Source organism: Gracilinanus agilis, chromosome 2 (genome assembly GCF_016433145.1).
Source record: "Gracilinanus agilis isolate LMUSP501 chromosome 2, AgileGrace, whole genome shotgun sequence".
NCBI classification, from domain to species: Eukaryota; Metazoa; Chordata; class Mammalia; order Didelphimorphia; family Didelphidae; genus Gracilinanus; species Gracilinanus agilis.
Genome location: NC_058131.1, coordinates 673,895,764 through 673,921,523, shown reverse-complemented (window position 1 = coordinate 673,921,523; position 25,760 = coordinate 673,895,764). Strand labels below are relative to the sequence as shown.

Genomic DNA, 25,760 nt, shown 5'->3' with positions numbered 1-25,760 from the left:
CTTCCTTCTTTTCTTCCTTTCTTCCTTCCTTCCTTCCTTCCTTCCTTCCTTCCTTCCTTCCTTCCTTCCTTCCTTCCTTCCTTCCTCCCTCTCTTTTTTGTCAATTTTATCAATGTAATGGATATGAGGTGAAACTTCATGGCAGCTTTAATTTGTATTTCTCATATTATTACTTATTTTGGAGAATTTTTAATATGACTAGATAGCCGGATTTCTTCTCTTGAGAACTGCCTGTTCATATCTCAACCATTTTTCAGCTGGCAAATTGCTCTTATTATAAATTTGATTCAGCTCCTAATACAGCTTTGAAATGAGACTTTAAGCCCTTAATTCCACAGATCAGGAAAGAGAAAGCAGAAAAGGCTTGCTTAAGATAATGACGAAAATGATAGACATGAGATTTGAATCCAGTACTTGGACTCTAAATGTTCTTCTCTATTCTATTCTATGGACTAATAGCATTCTTAGATAAATGGACAGATAGAATTGGAACAATATTATGCCTCTCTACCCAAGACCCATGCAACTTAAGACTCTGAGTTCTATAATTCAGCTTTAGATTCATGCTGGCTGTGCAGTCCTGGGGCAATGACTTAGTCTTTCTGAGTCTCAATGTCTTTGACTGTCAAATGGGGATAATAATGGCACTACCTCCCAGAATTGTGAAGATCAAGTAAGATGACGTAGATAGCACATTTGTAAAACCTTAAAATGCTATAGAAAGGCAAGCTCTTATGCTTTTATTTTATGTAGGCACCGAGGGACCAATTTGCGTACAGAAGGGGCGGCCTCCCTGGCACGATCATTAAAAGTTGAGAAAACAGCCCTAATTTCAATTAATAGCCCATTATAAGTCTACCACCTTAGAACATAATAACAACAATAATAATAATAATGATCACGATGATTTTCTTGTACTGTATTTTTGGCCCTCTTGGGGCAACAAATCTGTAAGAGATTTCCCCACTTGTGTAGAGGAGGAATTTCTTTTGTTTTCCTGAAACTGCTGCTTTCAAGATCTTATTTCAGGGTCATAGATCTAATAAATAAATCCAGTTACTGCCTTTTTTTCTCCCAGCACAATTCCTATGCAATTGGGGAACCAGCCATCTGTTTGAACCCTTGGAAAGATGATCATATGTTTATGTATGTATAAAAACACACACACACTGTTGATTAGAAAACAAACTCACAAGGTTCCCTTTCTTTTCTTCTAAATCTCATTCTATTTTTTGAAGACTTGGGAAAGTCAGACCCAGTTCAAGGAGTCTCCAGATCTTTTGATTCGCTTCAACCAGAGATAAAATGACTAGTCCAGGGTCTCACAGCTGGGCAGTAGGAAAACGTAATTAAAACAGAAGTTTCCTGACACTGGGGCCAGTATTCTTTAAACCACACTGAGTTCGCTCCCAATAACAGGTCAAGCCTGTTTCTCACTGATCCTATAGCCAAAGGCCATGGCCGAGAGTGTAGCCCTAACCCTTCTGCCCTGGAGCAGGAGTGGCAGAGAGCCCATTGGCAAGCATCTCTTCTTCCTTCCTCTCGAGGACCCACCCAAGCTCAGGGCTGATGATAGCCCTTGTGGAATAGAAATGGGAGCCCCCAATGGCCTCTGGGTGTCCAGTCCTTCTCAAGACCCAAGACAAGGAAGCGTGGGTCTCTCTTACAAAATTTGGATGAATAACAACAGACGACCCATAGATAGCTCTTTAACGTTTCAGAAGCATTTGATCCATGTCATCTCCTTTGGTCCTTACCACAAATCTGTTTGGGAGGTGCTATTATTATTCCTGTTTATAGTTGTAGAACCTGAAGCAGAAGGGAAGGGACTTGCTCAGGGTCATACAGCTGGCTGGATTTGAACTCCAGCCTTCCTGACCACAGACCTAGGGCTCCAGCCGGTGTACCCTCTAACTAGCGTTCGCACTCAGGTCCTCCTGGCTCCAGGCCCATTTTTCTATGCACTGTACCCCACAGCTAACTCTGTACCATAGATAAATTGAGTCTGGCTGCTTACTTGGCTGAAAGACTTTTTTCAAATGATCAAAGAATTCCCCATAGGGTTCCTTTCATCCTTGGCTCCCCTGCCGCATTTCAAATAGGATTTGATTTACAAAACTCCTATTTACCCATAACTTTTCAAGAGCACATCTATTGTGCAAAGGGAGGGAACTTCCTCTCTATTGAGGGCCGCTGACCCATAGACAGAGACCAGCCAAGGTTCAGATACAAGCAGAAACGGATCCTCTTTCCCCTGTGATCCATTTTACTGTTGTTTTTCAGAGAATACAAAATGGAAATGGGTTGGGATTTTTTTTTCCAATTAAGAAGGGGCCACATAAACATGATGGCATAAAACAAATAAGCAAGCTTGCCTCCCTTGGTTCTAAGAAATAGTCCATGAAAAGAGGGAGATGTGCTGGGAACACGCAGATATCATAGACGAGCCGGGAAGGTCACAGAGTGACCTCTCGAAACCTCAGTTTCTTCATCTCTAAAATGGGAATAATCTTTATAGAAGCCCCACCTCCCAACGTCGTCCTGAGAGGAATGATTTGTAAACACGAAAGCACCATGTAAATAAATTATATAGGCGATGCCTCAAGATCATGTCCTATCAGTCTTCATCGAAGGAACTGGGGAGGGAGAAAAGGAGGCAGAGAGGGGGGAATGGGGAACATGGTGACTGCCTTCTAGTCCATGAAGGGCAGTCATGTGGAAGAAGAATTTGATTTATTCTGCTTGGTTTAAGTAGAAGTAATGGGCAGAAATTGTAAAGAGATGGATCTTTCAGGCTTTTAGAGTTGACCAAAAGTGGAATAGAGGTAGTGAGCTCCCCATCACTAGAGGTCTCCAGGCTAAGGCTAGAGAAACACTCATTGGGAATTTGATAGAGGAGGTCCTTGTTGCAGCAAGTAAGAGTTAGACTATCTGGCCTCTGAGGCAAGTCCCTTCCAATTCTTAATTTCTTGGATCTATCCTCCATTCTCTCCCCAGGCAGATATAAATAGTGTCCTGTATGCCCTAATCCCTTTGCATTAGGATTATCCAGTAGTCCCACTATGCTGACAGCTTGGTGATACAGTAAAGAGAGGTCTGGACTTAGAGTCAGGAAAACCTAAGGCCACATCCCATCTCAGATACTTACTAGCCCTGTGACCCTGGACAAGTCACTTACTCTCCCTCTGGCCTCAGCTTCCGCATTTGAAAAACGGGCATAATAGTAGCACCTACTTTCTCTCTGTAAAGCATTCTATAAATTGTAGTTCTTGTTAATATTATGATGTCTTCCTTCTTTGAGTGTCTGGCATAGAGAGGGGGACCAGGATGGCAGCAAGTCACAATATCTCATTGTTAGAGGGGACGCCCATTTAGTCCAACTTATATTTGGCTAAGAATCCCCTCTTTGATGTCCCAGACAAGTGATCCTCGAACCTTTGCTTAAAGACCTGCAGTGACTGGCTATTTACTCCCACTTGAGGCAGCCCCATCTATTCTTGGTCTGCCCTCAATTTTAGGGAGCAGCAACTTGAGATCAGAACTGGGTTTGGAGTCATTGCTTGGTTTTTTTTTTTCCATCCCTAGTGTCCAGCGCAGAGGCTTACATCTAGTAGGTGCCTAATAATTGCTCATTGAATTGAATTAAATTGAAGTTGTTTGTTTGTTTGTTTTTAAATGGGTTTGGATTGCTAGAAGATATTCCTATTTTCTTTGTGGTCTGCCTAAATTCGGTCACATCAGACTTTGGGGAGGGGGAGGGCATCCTCCTCATTTTGGCTCCCAACTTTCCTTGAAGGTTTTTTGTTCCTTTAGGTGGTTCCTTTGATTTGTCCAATTGCTTCTATTAGAAGAATAACTTTTAAAAAAAGCCTTACTTCTATCTTTTTTCTTTTTAATCCCTACCCTTCTGTCTTAGAGCCAATACTGTGTAATGGTTCCAAGGCAGATGAGTGGTAAGGGCTAGGCAATGGGGATTAAGTGACTTGACCAGGGTCACACAGCTAGGAAGTGTCTGAGGTCAGATTTGAACCCAGGACCTCCCTTCTCTAAGCCTGACTTTCAATCTACTGAGCCACCCAGCTGTCCTAGAATTTTTTATTAGGACCCACTGTGTTCTATGCTAGCCACACATCTGTCCTGGGTCTCCAGTGTGGCTACCTTGGGGTCATTGGCATGGGTGTGTATGTATATGGCGCTGGGCGTGGACGTGTGTGTGGTACGCACACCCTCTCTGTCCTGGTCTCTCTCTCTTCTCTTCACATTTCCCCCCAACATGATTGTGTGTTTTCCAAAGGAGGGAACATGCTGGATAAACAGATATGCTCAACAGCAGACCACGTCTTGCAGTCACACAATTGACAGGGAGGTGAAGGGAAGTCAAGATCCTGCTGGGTCTATTGTTTGTTGATCAAAAAAAGCATTTGATTCTGCAGAACCAAAGGCAGCCTCACCAATTTCTCTCCCACAAGGTGTCTGCCATGAATATGTTAAGATCATAAAAGAATCCTTGGTAGATACAACCACAGAGAGAACTTCATTCCCTGAGTCTCCGAGTATCGGAGACAATCAAATGGGGCACAGAAAGTGGGGACGTGCTGTTGAAGGGTTTCACCAGTTCTTCTGGCCACCGGCTAATTCATACTTCCAGAGCAAAGTTCTGGTCAAGTCACTGACCTGCTCAACGGTGTTTGATGGCTCCCTATTGCCTCAAGGATATAATACAAATGCCTCAGCCTGACCTCTCTGGCTCCCATCCCCCATTTTTAAACTTACTTCATACTCTCCTCCTTCACACACTCCAGCCTCCAAGTTATTGTCTGAAATCTGTGCCTTTGCAGAAACAGCTCCCATAGTCTACATGGCACTGCCTCTCCTCTGCCATGGGAGTCTTCAGTTCCTTTAAGTTGTGGTGTTGTTGTTCAGTCGTGTCCAGCTTTTCTTGACCCCATTTGGGAATTTCTTGGCAGAGATACTGGAGCGATTTGCCATTTCCTTCTTCAGCTCCTTTTACAGATGAGAAAATTGAGACAAACAGGGTTAAATGACTTGCCTAGGGTCACACAGCTAGAGAGTGTCTGAAGCCAAATTTGAAATCAGGAAAAAAAGTCTTTTTTTTTTTTTTAATAACCCTTACCTTCCATCTTGGAGTCAATACTGTGTATTGGTTCTGAGGCAGAAGAGTGGTAAGGGTAGACAATGGGGTTCAAGTGACTTGCCCAGGGTCACACAGCTGGGAAGTGTCTGAGGTCAGATTTGAACCCAGGACTTCCCATCTCTAGGCCTGGCTCTCCATCCACTGAGCTACCCAGCTGCCCCAAGCAAAAGTCTTTCTGCCTCCAGACTGGGCATTTATCCACTGTACCAACCAGCTTCCCTTTATGTTAATTCTACAGGCCCTTTCCAGGGAGGTCTAAAGCCTCTTAAGAGAGATTGACCTCATAGTACACCTAGGAAAAACCAAGTGGATGAAAAGTGCATGTTGCCCAGATTCTGAGATGCAGCTATTCCATCAGCAACCATACCTCAAACAGTCAGTGCAGATGGACAGGCCCCCAAAAGTGAATAGGAGAAACAGGGGAGGCTAGATTGTTTGAGAAATGTCATTGTTTTCATGGATCCTGATCTCCCCCCTGACATAAAATTCCATCATTTAACAGCATTGTACCACTGATCCTAGGTGCAAATCATAGAATACTATGATCACAGGGAAAAAAAAAAAACAACTAATTTCAGGTGACCCAATGGGCAATGGAAAGATGCATTAGATATATGTAGGCTGTAAAAAATTTTCCAAAGATAACACACAGGCAAGAAGTAACTTGAAAGATATCATCATGGCCATATATGGAAAAGGAAATGGGTCCGTTTTGTATCAAAAGATAACATTGTGAAACTAGACGATACATGAGTAGAGCCCTAGAGTCAAAAAGACCTAAGCTGGAATCTGGCCTCAGATCCTTTTGTAGCCATGTGACCCTGGGCAAGTCACTTATCCTCTATTTGCCTTGGCTTCCTCATCTCTAAAATGGGGGTAATAATAAACAGCACCTACCTCCCAAAGTTCTCAGGAGTAACATTTAAGATAATAATTATAAAACAGTTAGCACAGTGCTGGCATAACAGACATAATACAGAAATATCAGCTTGTAGTAGCAACAGTAGTGGTAGTAGTAATAGTAGTAGTAGTAGTAGTAGTAGTAGTAGTAGTAGTAGTAGTAGTAGTGGTAGTAGTGGTGGTGGTAGTAGTAGCGTAGTAGTAGTAGTAGTAGCAGCATAGTAGGAGTAGGAGTAGGAGTAGGAGTAGGAGTAGTGTAGTAGTAGGAGTAGGAGTAGGAGAAGGAGTAGGAGTGTAGTAGTGTAGTAGTAGTAGTAGTAGTAGCAGCATAGTAGGAGTAGGAGTAGGAGTAGGAGCGTAGTAGTGTAGTAGTAGGAGTAGGAGTAGGAGCGTAGTAGTATAGTAGTAGTAGTAGTAGTAGTAGTGTAGTAGTAGTAGTAAATGTAAAGATTAAAATGAATATATAATAACTAAGTATTCTATTTGATAAAGTTTATTAATAATAACTAAAGTAAGAAAGCTATCTAACCCAGCCCAGTCACAAGAGAAAAGAGGAAGAGGAAGAGTTTACAGCACACATAAACAAACACATGAAGATGCAAACATGGGCAAAGGGAAAAGCAAGCTGGGAGCTGTAGTTTTAGGGGTCCAAGATTTTCTAACTTATACATAAATATCACCGACTAAATGCTAAAAGAAGTAGGTTTGGGTTAGGTGCTCTTTGGAAAGCCTCTACAATCACATGGACAAGAATGAAAGAAAATAAGCCATGGATAGTCCTGAGTCTTGAGTGAGAAAGGACCCCAGACATCCTCTGGTCTAACTCCCTCATTTACATGAGGCAATTGAAATCTAGTAAAGTTAGATGACTTGGCCAAGGACACAAGGATGGTGAGTTATTCGCCTGACCCTAGCAGCAAGTGCTCTTGACGCTGCCCTAAGCTTCCTCCTAGATTGAGGCTAGCAGCGAACGGAGCCTCCACTTTTCTGCCTTCATGGGTCTCCCCAAGTAGAAAGCCTGTATTTCACTGGGTAATCAATGCCCTCTCCTTACCACAAATGTAAAATTTGTTATTTATAGAATGTGAAAGCTGAGAAGAATTTTAGAATTCATCTCACATAATCTTATTTTACAGAGGTGAAACTGAGGTCCAAAACAGGGGTTTCAATTGCCAAATAGTAGTAGCAGAGCTGGACTAGAAAACAGATCTCTGTCTCTGTCTCCCAATCAGATGCTGCTATTATTATTGTCGTTGTTGCTGTGACTGCAATGATGATGACCGTATAGTACTCCATATTGCCTCTTATCTAACTGTAGTCATTTTTGTGTGATGCATCACCCAGAGAGCTAAAACATCCCCTTCATAGAGAATTGCCCCATCTTGTGGATTCCAGGATACTGCTATGCTATCCCTTGATAATTTCCCTGTTGAAATTTTGCAACTATAGACACAATTGAACTTTTACGCGACAGAGTAAAGGATGAAAAATGAATGTCAGAAAACTTATCATATTCCAGGAGAAGGTGAGCTGATGCCCACCTACAACCTGGCAGAAAGCAGCCTCAACCTTTCTTAAGTTACTTGATCTTTGGCTGGAGACTGGAAGGAGGAAGAAAAAATCCACAACAAGGATGTCTTCCTTTGAGAAATTTGGCCCTTGGGAATGACAGAGGGTGGTCCCACCTTCCGTAAAGGGGGTTGGGGTGTCACCTACTTCAGCCTTAGCTTGGGTGCTACACAAGACCTCTGGCACCCATTCTTTCTAATTCTGAAACAAATGACAAGAGTCCTGGGCAGTAGATTAAAAGTCTTTGATTCAGATCTCACCTGTGATCCACTTATAACATTTGTGACCTTGGAAAAGTCACTGCCCTTGGGGTATACCTCAACTTTCTTTCTGTGTTAAATAAGTGGGTTGGTCTAGATTTCTTCGAAGCTATATCTGAATTCTAAAATTTTATGATCTGTAGTCACTGAGGGAAGAAATGGGAGAAGCCTAAGAAACCAGGGCTGGAAGGGACCTTTGAGTCCTCTGACAGAGGTTATCTATCTAAGTTGTCATTAAATCCTAGAATTTAAATGTGGACCATGTAGGAAGCCACATCATCTTTGGATCTGAGGATTTGCATCTGTGAAGGACCTTAAAGACTATCTGGAGAGTCATGGATAGTTAGTGGCACAATAGTTAGAGCCCTGGACTTGGAATGAGTTATCATCAAGACTTCAAATCTAGTCTCTAATACTTACTAGTTGTGTGATCCTGGGTCAGTCACTTGACCCTGATGGCCTCAGTTCCCTTATCTGTAAATGAGCTGGAGAAGGAAATGACTAACCATTCTAGGATCTTGGCCAAGAAAACCCCAAATGGGATCATGGAGAGTCAGGCACAACTGAAATGGCTGAACAACAGGAAGTCACACCATCATTGAATCTTAGTGAACACATATGAGAGGGACTTTAAAGGCCTCTAGTTTCTGTTTTACGAATGAAGACACTGAGGCTCAGAGAGGAGAATTGTCAGTCATGTTAGTGGCAGAGCCTGGACCTGATGTCTGCCCAGGCCTTCTAAGACTCACGACTCCAGAGGGCATCTTTTACTATCACCTATCGAGGGTTCAAGTGAGTGTGGATGAGTGACTAGGAGCAGAAAGGTCTAGGATGGGGGTGAAGACAGCTCTTGAGGAAGGGAGCCAGATTAAAGAATCCAAACACTGAAACCATGGCAAAGAGGAAAGCACTAGCGTTAGACCCACCATGCCACGGAGGCCAGGGGGACTCTCTCTGGGAGTACTCGTCATCTTTAGAAAATTCTCCTCAGCTGTATCTGAGAGAGGCCTGGAGATAACTTGGTGGAGAGGGAGGGTGACTGGCTGATCAGGGAGGGGAGGAGGTGGCTGCCAGACTGTAGCTTGCTTGAGCTAATGGATTTCTAATGTGAATGTTCTTCAGACTCAGGCCGGCTTTATAAATGAGCCCCACATTAGGGTTGTAAAACAGGCATAAAGAGGGGCACATACCACAAAGTACACGGACCGCTATTACCGTAGGGCGGCTATAGGGACAACTGGAGAGGAGAGGGAGACAGTAGAGACAGGAAATAGGGTTCAGAAGTTGAGGGAGCTGTGTTTGGGGGGGCTCAGATCTGAGTTGACTGGGGATAGAGGGGACAGGTCAAGGGCATTCCTTTGCTACCCACATGCCCACTTGGCACTTCCAACTTTCCCTCTGGATTTGCTGCTGCCCTAGTTCAAGGGCTCCTTAATTTGGTGGCCTTCTTCCATAAAGAGGGCACAGAGACCCCTCCAAAAAAACTGGTTCTGGGAGGCTGTTCTCCAATATTGATCCCAACTCGATCCCACTCTAGCCTAAGAATAAGCTCTCCGGGCTGGCTGTGCCTGCCCAACTTTCTCCTGATCTGAAAAAGAAGGTCTGGGTTCTGGCCTTGGGATTCCCCACCAGCGAGCAAATCATGGTGCAGTGGAAAGAGTGCTTACTTTGAAGCTAGAGGGCCAGGGTTCAAATCTTGGCGCTGCTACTTGCTACCTGTGTGAGGGGCTTAAACTGGATGACCTCCGAGGTCTTTTCCAATTCCCAAATCCCTGGTCTCCTGAGCTTAGTTAACTGATGAATTCTTGATCTCAAATATTCCTGGGGCCAGGAGCACCTGGGTTGAAGTAGGTGAGCTCTGGGAGGGGAAGGGGGGACGTGGGATAGCAGAGATCTTCCATGGCAGAGTTCTCTTGTGGACCTTCTGGCAGAGAGGCGACTGGGAGCCAATATGGCAGAATGGATAGACTGTCATCGATTGTTAGAGCTGGGAAGGACTCTGGGAGCAGCTGGTCTTCCTTTTTATTTAGCAGATGAGGGACTTGTCGAGGGTCACCCAGCTGGTGAATGACAAAGCTGGGACTCCATCCCATGTCTTCTGCTCATTCAGTGAGTCTTCCATCCTATCTAGGCTGTTCCCATCCATACGTGCTTCCTTGGAGAGCTTGCTATAGTGGAAAGAACCATTTGAAGGCAAGAAACACCCCCCTCTCCCATCTCTGGAACGTGCTGTCAAGCACAACTGGACCCATCCATCGCTCCCTCCCCTCTGATTTTGTGCGGGGACACTTGAGCGTCTTAATATTAGGAAGAGAAGATTCGGGTCTGTCTGGAGGATTGGATCCTGGAACAGTTCATTCCTGCCATCAAAGCTCTTCTGTCCTCCTTTCCATTCACACACCGTTGTTCGGTCATTTCCCCCAATTCTGTCCTATTCTTTGTGACCCCATTTGGGGTGTTCTTGGCAAAGATCCTGGAGTGGTTTTGCTGTTTTCTCCTCCAGCTCATTTTCCGGATGTGAGACAAACAGGATAAAGTGACTTGCCCAGGATCATACAGCTAGTAAGTGTCTGAGGGTGGATTTGAACCCAGGTCCCCCCTAACTCCAGGCTTGATACTGTACCACCTGGCTGCCGTCATCAACTTCTAGTAGGGTAGTCTCTGACTTTGAGGAAGGGGATGACGGTCAGTCAACAGGCATTTATTAATCACCTACCATGCGCCTGGCAATGGGCGCATCTGGAATTGGGGAATAAAAGGTGCATCGAGCTTCCTAATGGCTTCCCTTCGATTCCTGAAAGTACCTTCTCGCTCTCATCCAGAGATGATGTCTTCTCCTCTCTGGCATGGGCATAGGAGGGCACCAGCAGCATTTGATTGTGCTTTGAATCCGGAGAACTTGGTAATCTATGCGTGGCCTTTGGGATTGCTTTTTAATTAACAGTGATATTGGATTCAGTCAGTCAGTCAACAAACATTTGTTAAGCACCTGCTATGGATAAGAAGCTGCGCTAGATGCTGGGGATACCTGTATGAAAGAAGAGAGGCCTTGCGTTCAAGGAAGGAGGTGTCAGTCCGATGAACAATCATTGGATAAAGGTCTACTGTGTGCTGGCCATTGGATCCAGAGACAAAATGAGAGTCCCTATTCTCAAGGAGCCTGCCTTCTCCTGGGGGTGGGGGTGGGGAACAAATTTGAACCCAGGACCTCCCTATTCCAAGCCTGGCACTCTATCAATTACATTTCCTGTGGTTGAGCCCTGACTGTCCATCTTGATTCCAGGCATTCCAAGGTGGCTTAAAGTCCAGCCTCACCACTTTTCTCTGTAGCCCCCTCTACCATGTCTAACTCCAAGGTCTCTCCCTGCCTCTGAGGCTTCAGAGACTAAAAAGGCAATGTCTAGGGGGTCATCCAGTCCATTCACCTGCCTCCAAGCCAGTGATGACTCTAGACTAGCAGTTTGGGGCACCAGGCATGGCTGGCACCCTGTTTCCCTGTCCCCTGTGAAGGCTGGGCTCCAGGTCCCAGCATCATTACACGGATGCTGAGAAAATTGCAGGGAGGAGAGGGCTGGACCCTGTACAGGGAGGAGAGAGAGGACTGACCCCCAGCTTAATTCATTGTTTCCAAAAGAACAGCTAATGGATTATGACAAACCTCCTGCTGTCTTCTCTCCCTGCCGACTTAGAGCGGAAATGGAAAGTCAATTTTCCTAAATGGATTTTAAACGAGTGACCTCGCCTGCCTGTTTTTTCCCCTTTTCTCCTCCCTTTTTACTCCGGAGCCCGCTTGCTCAATCAAGGTCTTTCTCCCATTCTAGGTTTCTTTCTTTTCTGTTTCCTTTTCTGCCTCTCCTCTCATGGGACTTATGATTCCAGAGGAGACTGCAAGTCCCTGTCACGTGGCTTTCTTTAGTAGGGACTTTAGGACAGAGCTGGTATTGGGTAACCAGGAAGGGCCACCGCCAACCTGTTGGCTTCTTGGGAACTCCGTCTTCCAGTCTATAAAATGGACCTGGAGTTGGGATAGGATTCGACGACCTCTTCGTCTCTTTCTAGTTCTGACGGTCTGTGATTAAGATGGTCTAGTGAGTCATCATAGAAATGTGTGTTCAGTTATTTTTCAGTCACGTCTGACTTTTCCTCACCCCATTTGGGGTTTTCTTGGCACAGATACTAGAGTAGCTTTCCATTTTCTTTTCCAACTCTTTTTACAGATAAGGAAACTGAGGCCAATAGGGTGAAACAGCTTGCTCAGGGCTCACACAGATAGGAAGATTCCTCTTCCAGAGTTTAAATCCAGCCTCAGACACTTACTAACTCCAGGCCTGGCACTCTATCCACGGTGCCACCTCCCTGGAAATAGCATTGGACTATCATTTAGAGAACTAGTGCTAAACCTGTAAAGTTTCAAATCTGAGACCAAATCTGAGAGCTACTGGGAAGGCTTCAGAGCCTCCAGAAGGGTCGCCAAAGGAATTTCTGAGGGCTTCTGGTTCATCTCTCTTGAAACCACCTCCATTCGAATACTCACAAAATGGTGCTGGGGATGCTGCATTCTGGAGTCAGTGCTAAGAAATCTATTTACTTACTCCTTTTCATTTTTCTGAGCCCAGGATTACTGGGACCAATGGTGAGGTTAGTGCTCTCTACAATGAATGGATGGACGAATGAATGAATGACCTTTTTATTCATCACTTACTAAGTGGAAGGTGCTTCAGCAAACCCTGGGGATACAGAATTTTAACGTATGTACATTTGTTTATGTAACAAACAAACAAATAAACCTAATTTTTTTTAAGTGAGAGGCCCTTTGTAGAAGCAACAATGGTGAAGATTTGATTTCAGTTAGAAGATAAAGAGGAGGGAGGGTAGGAGAAATGGGTCCATGGGGTCAGGAAATGGTCCAGGTAAAAGAGAATGCCTGGGCTTGGAATGAGATAGATGTTAGGACAGCAGATCCTCTAAAACATGGTTCTGGAGCACTTGAAAGAGGATATGGTAACCTTTTTAGGGCTTCAAAACGTGGCCAAAGTAAAAGAGCCCTGGGTGGGGCTCTGATTGATGATGGAAGATGAGTGGGGCTGACTGGGTGGTTTCGAGTATAACCACAAGACAGGGCTGCTGAAGTTAGGTCCAAAGACCTATCCAGAAGCTGAAATTCCCAGAGAGAAACTCAGTGTCTAGCTTCCCTACTGACCTTTGGGGAGAAGCAACATGCTAAGGTAGAAGGTCCCTGAAAGGGCTTCTGGGAGGTAGCCTAGCCTCAATGACTTGGGGGACAAGAAGTGGCAGCTGATCACTTCCCACTCGAGTAAACTTTGGGAATTCAGAGGAGTTGGGACTAGGGAATTGCCTTTGGCTTCCAGGGGCACAGAGAGGGTGAGGGGACTAGAGAAAGGAGCATGAACACCCTCAGTGCCCTCAAAGTCCCTAACACATCCTTTTGGTTTCCTTCAGCCTGGCTGCCCTGATCTATGTGGACCCTGATGGCAAGAAGGAAGAGAGGCAGCGAAGGGCAGCTGTGCCTAGTGGGCTCAGTGTGTCCTACTTTGAGCCTTCCTCCTCAGTCCCATGCTGGCCTTGGTGCCCTGGCACACTGCCTGTTATAAATTAGAAAGCAGATCAGAGCTGGGAGGGAACTAAGGCTAGGAGCAGAGAGAGAAGTCAGGGAGAAAGTAGGGGGAGATTTGGGGGAGAAGCCTTAGACATGCCAAGGACCTTCAGGGATGTGGGATTGTAGACAGTCGAGGCCCCTGACTTCTTCATTTCAGGTCGGCTGTGTTTTCATCTCAACTCATTGTGGAACTGAATGAGCTGTAAACTTTTCTGGGCCTTAGTATCCCATCTGTAAAATGGATATAAAATATTATTGTTGTTATTTTTAATAAACCCTTACCTTCTTGGTACCTTGGTACCTTATTGATACCAATACCAAGTATCGGTTCCAAGGCACAAGAGCAGTAAGGGCTAGGCAATAGGGGTTAAGTGACTTGCCCAGGGTCACACAGCTAGGAAGTGTCTCAAGCCAAATTGAACCCAGGAATTCCTGCCTCAAGGTCTGGCTTTCTAGCCACTAAGCCACCTAGTTGCCCTTATAAAATATCATTAAACCTCTGGGTCACTTCTTCCTTTACCTTCTTCCTCAGAGTGATGTTATGGGGTCATACACAGGAGGACAGTGAATTGGGCAATGCGCTGGGGGTGGGAGATGCTGATGAAAGGGAGATTTATTTGTCCACCTGAACTCACAGTCTGACCTTCTTGTCTTCTTCTATCCACAGGAATTGAGTATGGTGAAATCCTGCCAGATTCCTTCCCATCTGCCCCTGCTGAGCCCCTGCCCCACTTCCTGCAGGAGCCCCAAGATGCCTACATCGTGAAGAACAAGCCTGTGGAACTACTGTGCCGAGCCAACCCGGCCACCCAAATCTACTTCAAGTGCAATGGCGAGTGGGTCAACCAGAACGACCACCTCACCAAGGAGAGCCTGGATGAAGTCACTGGTGAGGGCCCACCTCCCCCTCTCTCGCCCCATTTCCCTTCCTACCCATAATGATCACCTCACTTTTACTTTTACTGTAAAGGAAATCGAGAGCATATAAAAAATCACCCCAAGCCAGGAGGGGCCATCGTCCTGCCTTCACACAGCTGATCCTTTTGCAGGGTGAGACCCTGGTATGGTGGCATCCCTGTGCCATGTGACGTCTAATAGGTTGATCACAGAATCATACTGTAACCTGAAAAAGATCTTTGGAACAAGATCCAAGAGACAGAGAGAAAGAGGGAGGAAAAGAGACAGAGACAGAGAGACAGACAGAGAGAGAGACAGACAGAGACTGAGACAGAGACAGAGAGACAGAGGGAGGAAAGGAGAGAGAGAGAGACAGAAACAGAGAAAGACAGACAGAGACTGAGACAGAGACAGAGAGACAGAGGGAGGAAAGGAGAGACAGAGACGGACAGACAGAGGGAGGGAGAGGAGAAAGACAGAGACAATTAGAGAGGGAGGGAGGGAGGGAAAGGAGAGAAACCGAGAGAGAGAGACAGAGACAGACAGAGACAGAGAGAGGAGAGAGAAGGATGGAGGTGAGGGGAAAGGGAGAAAGAGAGAGAGATGAGAAATAGAGATATGAGAAAGAACTCGACATTTTTAAGGACTACCAGGCCAACATGAGTAAATGATGTGATGTAGCAGCCAAAAGAGAAATGTGTTGATAGACTGTATGACTGTATGCTTTTTAAGGGCAGGGCTGGTTTAATTTTTGACTTCGTATCACCTGGCACAACATGGGTACTTAATCTGTGCATATTGGCTGATTAATTGTGTGATGGTACCTAGAACAAGGGAGATGATGATCTTGCTATCTCTGCTCTAAGGAAAACATTTGGAGTATTGTGGTGGTGGCTGTTGCTGCTGTTGTTCTGGGTACCATATTTTATGAGGGATGTCTTCAATAGCATATATGACTAGAAGAGGAGCTGTGCCAAGTAATAGAAAGAACAGAGGATTATAAAAGCTCATATATTCCTGGGTACTATAAGGCTTAAAATTTTGTTGGTTTTTTAATTTTTTTAAAAAATAAACCTTGCCTTCCATTTTAGAATCAGTACTGAGTATTGATTCTAAGGCAGAAGAGTGGTCAGGGCTAGGCAAATTAGCAGGGTCACATCACTAGGAAGTGTCCAAGGTCAGATTCGAACCTAGGACTTCTCTTCTCCGTGCCTGGCTCTCTATCCACTCAGCCACTTAGCTGCCCCAGCTTATAAAATTTTGATATACATTATTCCATTTGGTCTATACAACAATGCTATGAAATGCTATTATCATCCCCATTTTATAGCTGATGAAACTAAGGCGAGAGGCTAAGTGACTTGGCCAAGAAGGGCCCACAGTTAATGTCCAAGCCTTGCTTCGAGCTTAGGTCTTTCTAACTCCTCAGTCCAGGCATCTCTCTTCTGTATGTCTCACAAGAGCATCCATGTAGCAGTGATATTCATGAACCATAAGAGGAACTGGAGAATAGCCAACATATGAGAGACACATGAGAGTAAATTCCTTCATGGGGGATTTATCAAAGAGAATCACAGAGTTTGATAGGGCATGGCTGGGTCTCACTCTATGCCAGTGGAATCTATACCCCTCTCAATGATACCAAGTTGTACCTAATTACTGAGATTCTAGAACAGTCTGGAGCAGCATTGGCAAACCTTTTTAGAGCCTGCATGCCCAAACTGCACCTACTTGTGAGCCCCCCAAATCACCCCAGACAGCAGAAGGAGGAAGTACTCACATCGGGCAGCTGGACAGAGGGGCAGGACATGAGAAAATTATCCTCAGGCATGGTGGGCAGGGAGAATGGAGTAGTCCCCTCCAGCATGCCGGGGCACTCGTGCCACATCTTCGCCAACACTGGTCTAGAGGATGGTGAGGGGGATTCAAATCCATGTCACGAGAGGGTCCATTGAAGGAACCAGGAATGCTGAACCTAGACAAGGGAAGAGATGATTGTAGTCTTTAAGCGTTTTGAAGGGTTTGATTTTTCTCTCCTTGGTCTCCAAGGGCAGAACCAGGACTAACAGATGAAAGTTATAAGGAGGAAAGATTTTGGCATAATCTGAAGAAGAATTTCCTAAGGATAAAAGCTATCCTGAAATGGAATTGGTTACCTCAGGGTAGTGAGTGAGCTCCCTGTTACTGAGGTGTTCAAGCAGATGCTGGATGATTATAGGACAGATGAGTCATAGAAGAAGGTCCTGCTTCCAGAGAGAGTTGTGCTAATTGGAGGCAGGCATTGCAGATAAAGTTAGGATTTGAAGTTGGAGAACCTGAGTTTGAACCTCAGCTTCATTTTCCTCTGAATTCAGTACCTTTGTGACCTTGGATAAACTGCTTAATCTCTGGGCCTCAGTTTGCTCATCTGTAAAATGGAAAACTTGGATTAAGTGATCTCTAGCATCCTTTCAGCTCCTCAGTTTATGAGCCTCGATAACCTGGGAGGACACTTCCTTCTCTCATCTCTTCTAATCAGAAATTGCCTTGATACACACACTGGAAAGTTTTAGAGCCGTGATCAGAAAGTGATTACAGAGAGACAGAGGCAAGAGGGCTCACCTCAACCTCAGAAATTCCAGTCTCCATATCTGTCCTGATTTTTGTGCTCGGATGCATCATTCCCGCTCAGCCATCAAAGTGATGGCATCCGACTAAATGATTTCCAAGTTCCCTTCCAGCTCGGAAACACTGTGATTCGATGACTCACTACAGTTCCAACATTTGCTCTGTAACTGTGGCATATTAATTCCTCTCACTGAACTTAATTCTTAAACCCACTGAACTTAATTCGAGTGACTTCTCCCACGTGCCCTCTCTGAGACTTCTTCGTACATTGTGTTTGGGTGTTTTCTCTCCCATTAGACTGTAAGCTCCTGGAGGGCAGAGACTTGTCCTTTTTCTTTCTTGGTATCCCCAGTCCTTAGCGCAGTGCCTGGCACACAGTAGGTTCTTTATAAATATTTGTCGATTGACTGATTGGCCGAACATGAGGATGGTTGGAGTAGCTAATCTTTTGGATCACAAATTACTTTAGGACTGGAGCTTGGAGATTGTCTAGTCCAGCATGTCCACTTTGCTAATGCAAGGTTCCTTCGGGGGTATCTATGCCAGTGGGGTAAGTATGGGAAAAAGAGTTCTGGGCCTGGCATCAGCTGACTTAGACTCAAGTCTCACCTGTCCAGTGTTGGGCAGGTGACTTTACTTCTCTGTTTCCACCATTCCCTCATCTTTAAAATGGGGAGTTGGACTAAGATGTCCTCTAAGGATCCTTTTTAAAAAAAAACAAAAACTCCTACCTTCTGTCTTAGTTTTAATTCTAAGACAGCCCCATAAGAGAGGGGGACATGGGAGGAAAGGCTTCCTTATCTGGACTCAAGCTAGACTCAACCCCCTCTCTGACCTTACTGGCAAAGATTCATCAGCTAAACCTCTCTTTGGGCCCCTGACATCACCCCCAGCCGGCTTCCTTCACTGGAAGACATGGCGAGGCTGCTGTAGAGAGGATTCCCATTGGTTCTTTCCAGCTCAGAGCTTCTGTGATTCACATCTGGGAGAGAGCTGTTTTCAGACATTTGGAATAGCGGAAGGACTCTGGTGGCAGAAGTTAGCCTTGTTCTGCCCCAGAGGACAGAACTAGAAATAAAGGTGAGAAGTTTTAGAGAGGCAGATTTCAGTTCAATAAGGAGGAAAGCTATCCAGACATCTAAAGCTGCCCCAAAAGTGGGACAGGTTGCTTCTGGAGAGAGTGGCTGCCCATCACTCTAGGTTCTCAGTTGGAGGTTGTATTGCCTCGTAGGGCAGTGAGGTGGTGCAGTGGTTAGAATATCAGGCCTGGAGGTAGGAAGTCCCAAGTTCAGATCCAGGCTCAGACACTTACTAAGCAGATGACCCCAAGCAAGTCACTTGACTCTTTTTACCTCAGTTTCCTCATCTGTAAAATGAGTTGGAGAAGGAAAATGACAAACTGTTCCATTATCTTTGCTGGAAGAAAATCCCAAATGGGCTCCCAAAGAGTCAGACATAACTGAAAAAGGACTGAACATCAATATTTGTCAGTGATATTGGAGAGGGCATTCCTGCTCAGGGTTGGTTCTCTCCCTTCCTCAAACCCCTCTCCATCCTCTCTTCCTCTTTTTCTCCCAGCATTCCTTTCTTCCTTCTCTCTGTGTCCCTTTCTTCTCTTCTCTCTCCTATTTCTTCCTCTGTCCCTCCTCCCCATTCTCCTTCCATGATGCTGTTTCTCTTTCATCCTCCTGACAGCTCCATATTTTATAGGTCATTAGGACAGAGCGTGTCCTGGCTTCCTGTACACTGTTGGTGAGGATTGGTAATAGTGCAATCATTAGTAATACAAACACTGCTCCCATCTCTCCTAGATGCATCAACAACAACAAGAGGCCTTAGAGTGTCCTGGAAATTGGGACACAGCTGTCTTCATTAGCATGGGAACAATGGGTCCTGGCCCTGCCCACCACACCCACGCCAGTGGGGCAGGGTGAAGCACCTGCCCTCACTTCTTGGCATCTCAGCCTTTAAGAAACCTTAAGCCCCTTGCCAGAATCCCAAGAGATATGTCTTGCCGAGAATTGGCAGCTCTGGATCCCTTGGGCCATATCAGTGGCTCTGGGCCCCTCCTAGAAATTTATACCAGTCTGTGGGAGTAGAGTAGGAAGCAGAGGGACCCAGGCCAGCATCACCCTTCTAGGGATGGGCTTTAGAGCAGGATTCCCGAGGATAGCTGAGATTGTTGTCTAGACCGACAGACCCCAAGTTTTGGAGAGGCTGGAACTTTAGCCTAAGAAATGGGAAACCTGGATGCTACTCCTTACTCTGGATAGCCCTGGGTGAGACACTCACAGGCATAATACACAGTGGAAAAATCACTGTCTGTGGATTTAGAAGACCTTGGTTCAAATCCCTGCTCTGCCATAGATCCGTTTACTACCTTAGCCAAGTCACTTCCCCCCTTCCAGATCCCAATTTCTATCTCTATGAAAAGACCGACTAGATGTTCTCTACCACCCTCTTCCAGCCCTGTGATCAAATGAGATAATCAGACCTTCTTTTATTATTATTATTATGCCCCTCTCATCCCACCCTCATCACTGGGATCTCCCAATATGGCAGCCTCCTTCACCCCAGAGAAGTAATAACATGATGGACAGCTAGGTGGTACAGTTAATTGATGGAGTACCTGACCTGGAGTCAGGAAGGCTTGAGTTCAAATCTGATCCTGGGTGACCAATTTAACCTTGTTTGCCTCAGTTTCCTCCTCTGTAAAATGAGCTGGAGAAGGAAAAGGCAAAACACTCCAGTATCTTTGCTGAGAAGACCCCAAACAAGGTCACAAAGAGTGGGGCATGCATGAAATGACTAAACAACATGAAAACTTCAACAAGCATTTATTGGACACTTTCTGTATGCCTGGGGAGTTTTTGAGAGGAAAAGGCACATTGCTGCCCTCAGGGTGCTTATGCTCTAGTCTCTGGGATAACATTCACTCATAATCTGAATAATCTTAGACTGTATATCAATGATTCCCAAAGTGGGCGCCACCGCCCCCTGGTGGGTGCTGCAGCAATCCAGGGAGGCAGTGATGGCCACAGGTGCATTTATCTTTCCTATTAGTTGCTATTAAATTAAAAAAAAATTAATTTCCAGGGGGCTAAGTCATATTTTTTTCTGGAAAGGGGGCGGGCGGTAGGGCAAAAAAGTTTGAGAACCACTGCTGAGAAGGAAAGAATGATGGAAGTTCAGAGAAGGGAGGAAATCAGTGTAGACTGGAATAGTCTCCACGGAGGCTGCACAGAGGAATTAGCAAGATAAGGGAGAAGGTCCCCAGGAGTTCTCCACAAAATGACCGTCTAGGGACCACCCAGCAGCAGTGCCCTATACAACATCCTTGCCAAGCAGCCAAGTTAGTGTGAAGATCACTAGTGATGGGCAACTCACTACCTCCCCAGGTGACCCATTTTCCCCTTTTGGACAGCTCCTCTTGCAAACAAGTTTTTCCCCATAATAAGCTTAAACCTACTTCCCTGAAACTTGCACCCACTGTAAGTGCCTCTGTCACCTGGGGCCAAGCAGAGCAAGTCTAAAATCTCTTCTCCATGACAGTCCTTCAGAACAGCTACCTTGTTCTCTGCCAAGCCTTTGCTTCTTCAGACCTCCTCCACCCGGGTTTCTCATTTCGTCTCTCTTCTGTCCTCTGAACACGCTGCAGCCCGTCGGTGTCCTTGACAGGCCAATCCATGGTGGAAGAGTAGATGCCAGGCTTTCCTTGCACCTGCTTTCATTTCTATTCCTTTGCTCTATGCCCTTCCTCACAACACTCCGCCCCAAGCCTGAAAGCCTGAGGAGGATTAACTCCTGAATGGAGTGCAAAGGGCTCTGCAGAGGCGAACATCTGGGGAAAGGCATGCAGGGGGCTTTTCTCCAAGAAGATTGGGGTCCCCTGAGCCCATCAGCTACCACAAAGACCAGAGAGCTCAGAGATCTCAAGGGGCTTCTGTCTCCTAGGCAGGGGCCCCTGCGCCCAGCTCCAATCCCTGAACATGCTGACTCCTGACTCAGCCCCGAGAAGAGGCTTATGTTCTCTGAACCCTTATCAAAGAGTTGTTGGGGGAAGGGGAGCAGACAGAGAGTCAAAGGGATAGACTAAGTCTGGGCATGTTTAGCCTGGAAAAGGAGAGAATTAAAGGGACATTCCTGCATCCATAAGCCTTGCCCCTCTATGTATTTTAAGGGCTCTTACCTACAATAGGGAGCGGATTTGGTTCAGTGAAACTGAGAGTCCAGGAGTTGAAGTCAGGAGAGGCTTGGGCTTGACTTGACTCCCAGTTTCTTCTCAGGAAAGTAATTTCTCTTTTCAGGGACTTAGTTTCTTCCTCTGTGAAATGGGCAGAATGAACTAACTGACCTTTGAAGTACCCTTCTAAACTTCCAACAGAGGACGGATCTGGAACTGGAAGGAAAACTGGGATCTAATGGGAGCCACAGGTTTAGAGCTAGAAGGGACATTAGAATTTCTCTATTCCTTCCTTTCTCATAAGTCTCAAGGAATCCTTTACACTCTTAAAAATGATTGCAAACCACTCCCCCACCAAAGGTTTGTTTATGTGCATTGTATCTATTAGTAGTTATTTGATTCTATTCAACATTAAAACCTCTTAGTGTTATTATAAAATTTTATGTTAATATATAATATTATTAATTTGTTACTAATTAATAATATTATTAATATAAATATATAATATAAAATCGTTTTGATGTCATAGACCACCTGAAGGGGGTCTTGGAGATGCCCTAAAAGGATCTTGGTGGTAAGGTCCCAGAACACATTGTGAAACCTGCCCGTTTAATCCAACCTCCATATTTAACAGGTTTTGAGGAAACAAGAGTCTAGACCAGTGGTTCCCAAACTTTTTTAGCCTACCATCCCCTTTCCAGAAAAAATATTACTTAGCACCCCCTGGAAATTATGAAACTATTTATTGAACTCAGAATAGAATGTAATACAAAAAAAGTGTGGCCATCACCGCCCCACTGGATCGCTGCAGCACCCACCAGGGGGCGGTAGCGCCCATTTTGTGAATCACTGGCCAAGAGAGATAAAGTAGCTTGAATCCAAACTCCATGACTTTAGACCCAGTGGGTTTTCAGCTACAACATACTACCAACGATCCATCGATTGTAATCTGTGTCACCAGAGGGCTGGGCTGAACTGTTGCACAAGGATAGACATCATAACTTGACCAACATCACTTCAACTGGAGCTGTCCAGCAGGGCGGTGAGCTAGGCTCACCGGCCCTAAGTCATGGACTCCTCATTGTTGCTACAGGTGTTCAAACAGAAGATAAGCCACTATTGTTGAGGCAGGAGATTCCTATCCAGGCTAAAGGTCCCTTGGAACTTAAAGATGCTTTAGAAATAAAAACTCCAAAAAGCAGCAAAGTAATTGTGAGATTCTATGATTCTAAGAGGGCATGGATCTATGGTTCCGTGATCATTCCATCTTCCACCTCTGTGCTCTCTCCCATGCCTGGAATGCACTCCTTCCTCATCTTGGCTTCGAAGGGTCCCTAGTTTCCTTCAAAGCTTACCTTGAAAATCACCTTCCATGTGAAGGCTTTCCCAGTCCTCTGATTATTAGTAATATTTTGTTTATAATCACGTATACTTATCAGGGTACATGCTATCTCCCCCTGTAGAATGTAAGCTAGATTCTTTCGGTTTGGGTCTTTGTTTCCCCCTGATATTTAGCACAGCGCCTGCCTGTGGGGCTGAGTCCTGCCTGAGCCCACTTTCTCAGAACCTGCCAATCACTGTGACACTTGTATGCCATGGTCCTTCTGGGACCAAGCTGCTTATTTCCAACCCTCATTCCCCTGAATCCAAAGAGTTTCCCAACAAGGACAGCTTAAGTTGATCATGCTTAGTATTTCCCTCTTGGTTGATTGTTGATTACTTGGCACCGTTGGGCCTTGGCAGTGCGTTCTTTTGCTCTGCCCACTTTACTTCCTCTGGTTTCAGTTTCCCTAGATCATGTCCTTAAGATCACAGCCTGATCCACGTTTCTCTCTTCACAGGTCTGTTGGTGCGGGAGGTACAAATCGAGGTGTCCCGGCAGCAGGTGGAGGAGTTGTTCGGGCTGGAAGATTACTGGTGCCAGTGTGTGGCTTGGAGCTCGGCCGGCACCACCAAGAGCCGCCGAGCCTACGTCCGTATCGCTTGTGGGTATCTCCCCATCCTTGTGCACAAGCTCCCTGACCCCCTCTTCTCTCTGTGTGATGTGGAGAAAGCAATCATATTATACCATACTACAAGGCAGCATCTCTGGCATCCGTTGTCCACTCTCTCTGGATTGCACGCTAGCCTCTGACATTTACTAGCTGTCTGGCCCTGGCTAAAATACTTAACTTCTGCTTGCCTCAGTTTCCTGTTGTGTAAAGTGAGGATGTTGGCCAAGAAAGAATCTAAAGTTGCTTTTAACTTTAAATCTGCTTCCAACCAAGACCTTGGGGGGATCTGTGCTGGCCAGTCAAAGGGCAGAATGGCCAGGGATTCCCCCTGTGGTTGTTCCCTGACCCCTTAACTCTCAGACAAAGGCCAACAGGATTGGCTCTCCCAGTTTTAGACCCCACTGGCTGTGGGCTTCAATGCCCAGGAGACGAGTCCTGCCTGAGCCCACTTTCTCAGAAGCTGCCGATCATGATGACATTTGTATGCGATGGTCCTTCTGGGTCCCAGCTGCATGTTTCCTCCACTGTCCAGAGCCCAGCTACCCGCATTCCCAAGGATCCAAAGAGTTTTCCCAACAAGGACAGCTTGGGTTGGCCATGTGGCCATCTCTTCCCAGGGAGTTTGCTGCCATCTAGTGGTAAAAGGAGAAAGCTGGAGTCCCTCTGGGGCTGAGTACCATCCAGCTAGGAAAGGGGGCTTTGTCTAGGGGAGGCAGTCCCTGGGATAAGGGAAGGGGCAGAGGCAGCTGCCCTCACTCAGGATGCTAACTTGGTGTTCTCTTCTCTCCCAGACCTACGGAAGAACTTTGACCAGGAGCCTCTGGGGAAGGAGGTGCCCCTGGAGCACGAGGTTCTCTTGCAGTGCCGTCCCCCTGAGGGGGTCCCCATCGCAGAGGTGAGTGGTGTGTCTGCTGGCTATCAGAGAAGAGTCACTGGCCTCGGGAGCTCCCTGCCAGCTTCAGAACCAAAATAGTGGAGAGCTTTGGACAGTGTCCAGCCCACTGGTTCTGAAGTTAGAGCCCATGGTTGATGTTCACTTCCCATCTGACCTTGGGCAAGTCACTTAAAATCTCTTGACCTCAGTTTCCTCATCTGTCAAAGGAGAGGGTTGGACTAAATGGCTTCTAAGGCCCCTTCCAAATCTTAAATTCATATTCCCGTGAGCTGATTTTAGACATATGTGACCCTGAGAACCCTTCTCCGTTGTCTCATCTTTTCCTTCCCTAATGAAGCCTCCAGGAATCCCACCTTCCCCTGGAGTTGGAGAGAGAGCAGCTTTCACCCTGCTCTGGCCCTTTCTCCAAGCTGGCACTGATGACATCACTTCCTCCTATCTTTGTACTTTAGGTTCTAAAGTTGTAATTCAGGCCTAAAGGAGGCAGCCAACAGGGATTTGAAGCAAAGCACTTTGAGATCCCCGTGTCAAGTAAAATTTAGTGGCCTGAGTTCTAGTCTCAGCTTTCATTGATCATGTCCCCAAAAGTCATTCATTCCTCAGGTCTCTGATGTGTCAGCCTTTTCTGCTAATAGGTCCAGGTCTTGAGTAAACATGAAAGGAATAGTTCCTTGAGAGGGAGAAGGAACTAGCTTGGATTCAGGAAGGACTCTGTCCCCATCCTCCCTCTGGCATGCTGGTGGTGTGATCCTGTTGGTGCCTCAGGCAATGCCAAGTCGTAGAGAAAAGTGCTGATCTTCACTCATGGAAACTCCCTATCCTGATGAAATTGTGGGAGATGAGAGAGATTAGCACAGGGAAGGAAGGAAGGAAGGAAGGAAGGAAGGAAGGAAGGAAGGAGTAAAAGGAAAGACTTCCAGAAATTGAGTATAACACCATCCCAGAATCATCCAATTTTTCCCACCTCCAGTTCCCTCCATTGTCTTCCCCCTTGGTTCCTGTCTCCCTTCATGGCATCCCCCTAAGTAAGGTTTCTTTGGAGAACACTCTGATGAATTTTCCCTTTGTTGGACTCTACTTCAGAGCATCTCTTGCAGCCTCAATCCTTAGTCTGCTCTGCTGAGACCCAAGCAGGGCCTGGTAAAATTCCAGCAAGGCGACAACAGCCGTTAGCACTGACGGCACAGATGGACCAGGGCGTGATGGATGGATGGGCTTGTACAGAGACTCTCAGCTGCTATTGGGCCCAAATGTTTATTTTGGATGATGGGGCTATTGCTCTGCTTTCTCATCCTCCCTCACCTCCACATCTGTCCATGCCTGCTGAGTTCATCTAAGGGTCCTTAGGGTTGGGCCTGTTTGCACACAGGCTGTACATACAGACTTCCATCCCAGTCAGGATGTGGTTGGGGCAGTCACTGCTGTTTACAATCTTTTTGAGGTTGGCGAGCATTTTTGTATATGCTGACATTTGAGCCTCATAACAACCCGTTGATGTAAGTACAGTACATATTAATATCCCCATTTCATTGATGAGAATCCTGAAATAATAAGGCTTTGCTCATACCACCCAAGTGGCTAATGTCAGAGGCAGAATTCACACCAAGGTCTTTCTTGCTTCCAAGTCCAATGCTCTTGCTTCCTTCCTTCCTTCCTTCCCTCTCTCCTTCCTTCCTTCCTTCC

General features: G+C 45.8%; 1 protein-coding gene across 1 annotated transcript in view; it reads left to right on the top strand.

The window, feature by feature from the left end:
• UNC5B (unc-5 netrin receptor B) overlaps positions 1-25,760 on the top strand; it is a 76,629-nt gene that overhangs the window by 21,691 nt on the left and 29,178 nt on the right. Inside the window, exons 3-6 of the mRNA XM_044660247.1 lie at positions 14,169-14,390; positions 23,030-23,173; positions 23,974-24,077; positions 24,530-24,540. Coding sequence (XP_044516182.1) covers positions 14,169-14,390; positions 23,030-23,173; positions 23,974-24,077; positions 24,530-24,540 — 481 coding nt within the window. The remainder of the gene's footprint in view (positions 1-14,168; positions 14,391-23,029; positions 23,174-23,973; positions 24,078-24,529; positions 24,541-25,760) is intronic.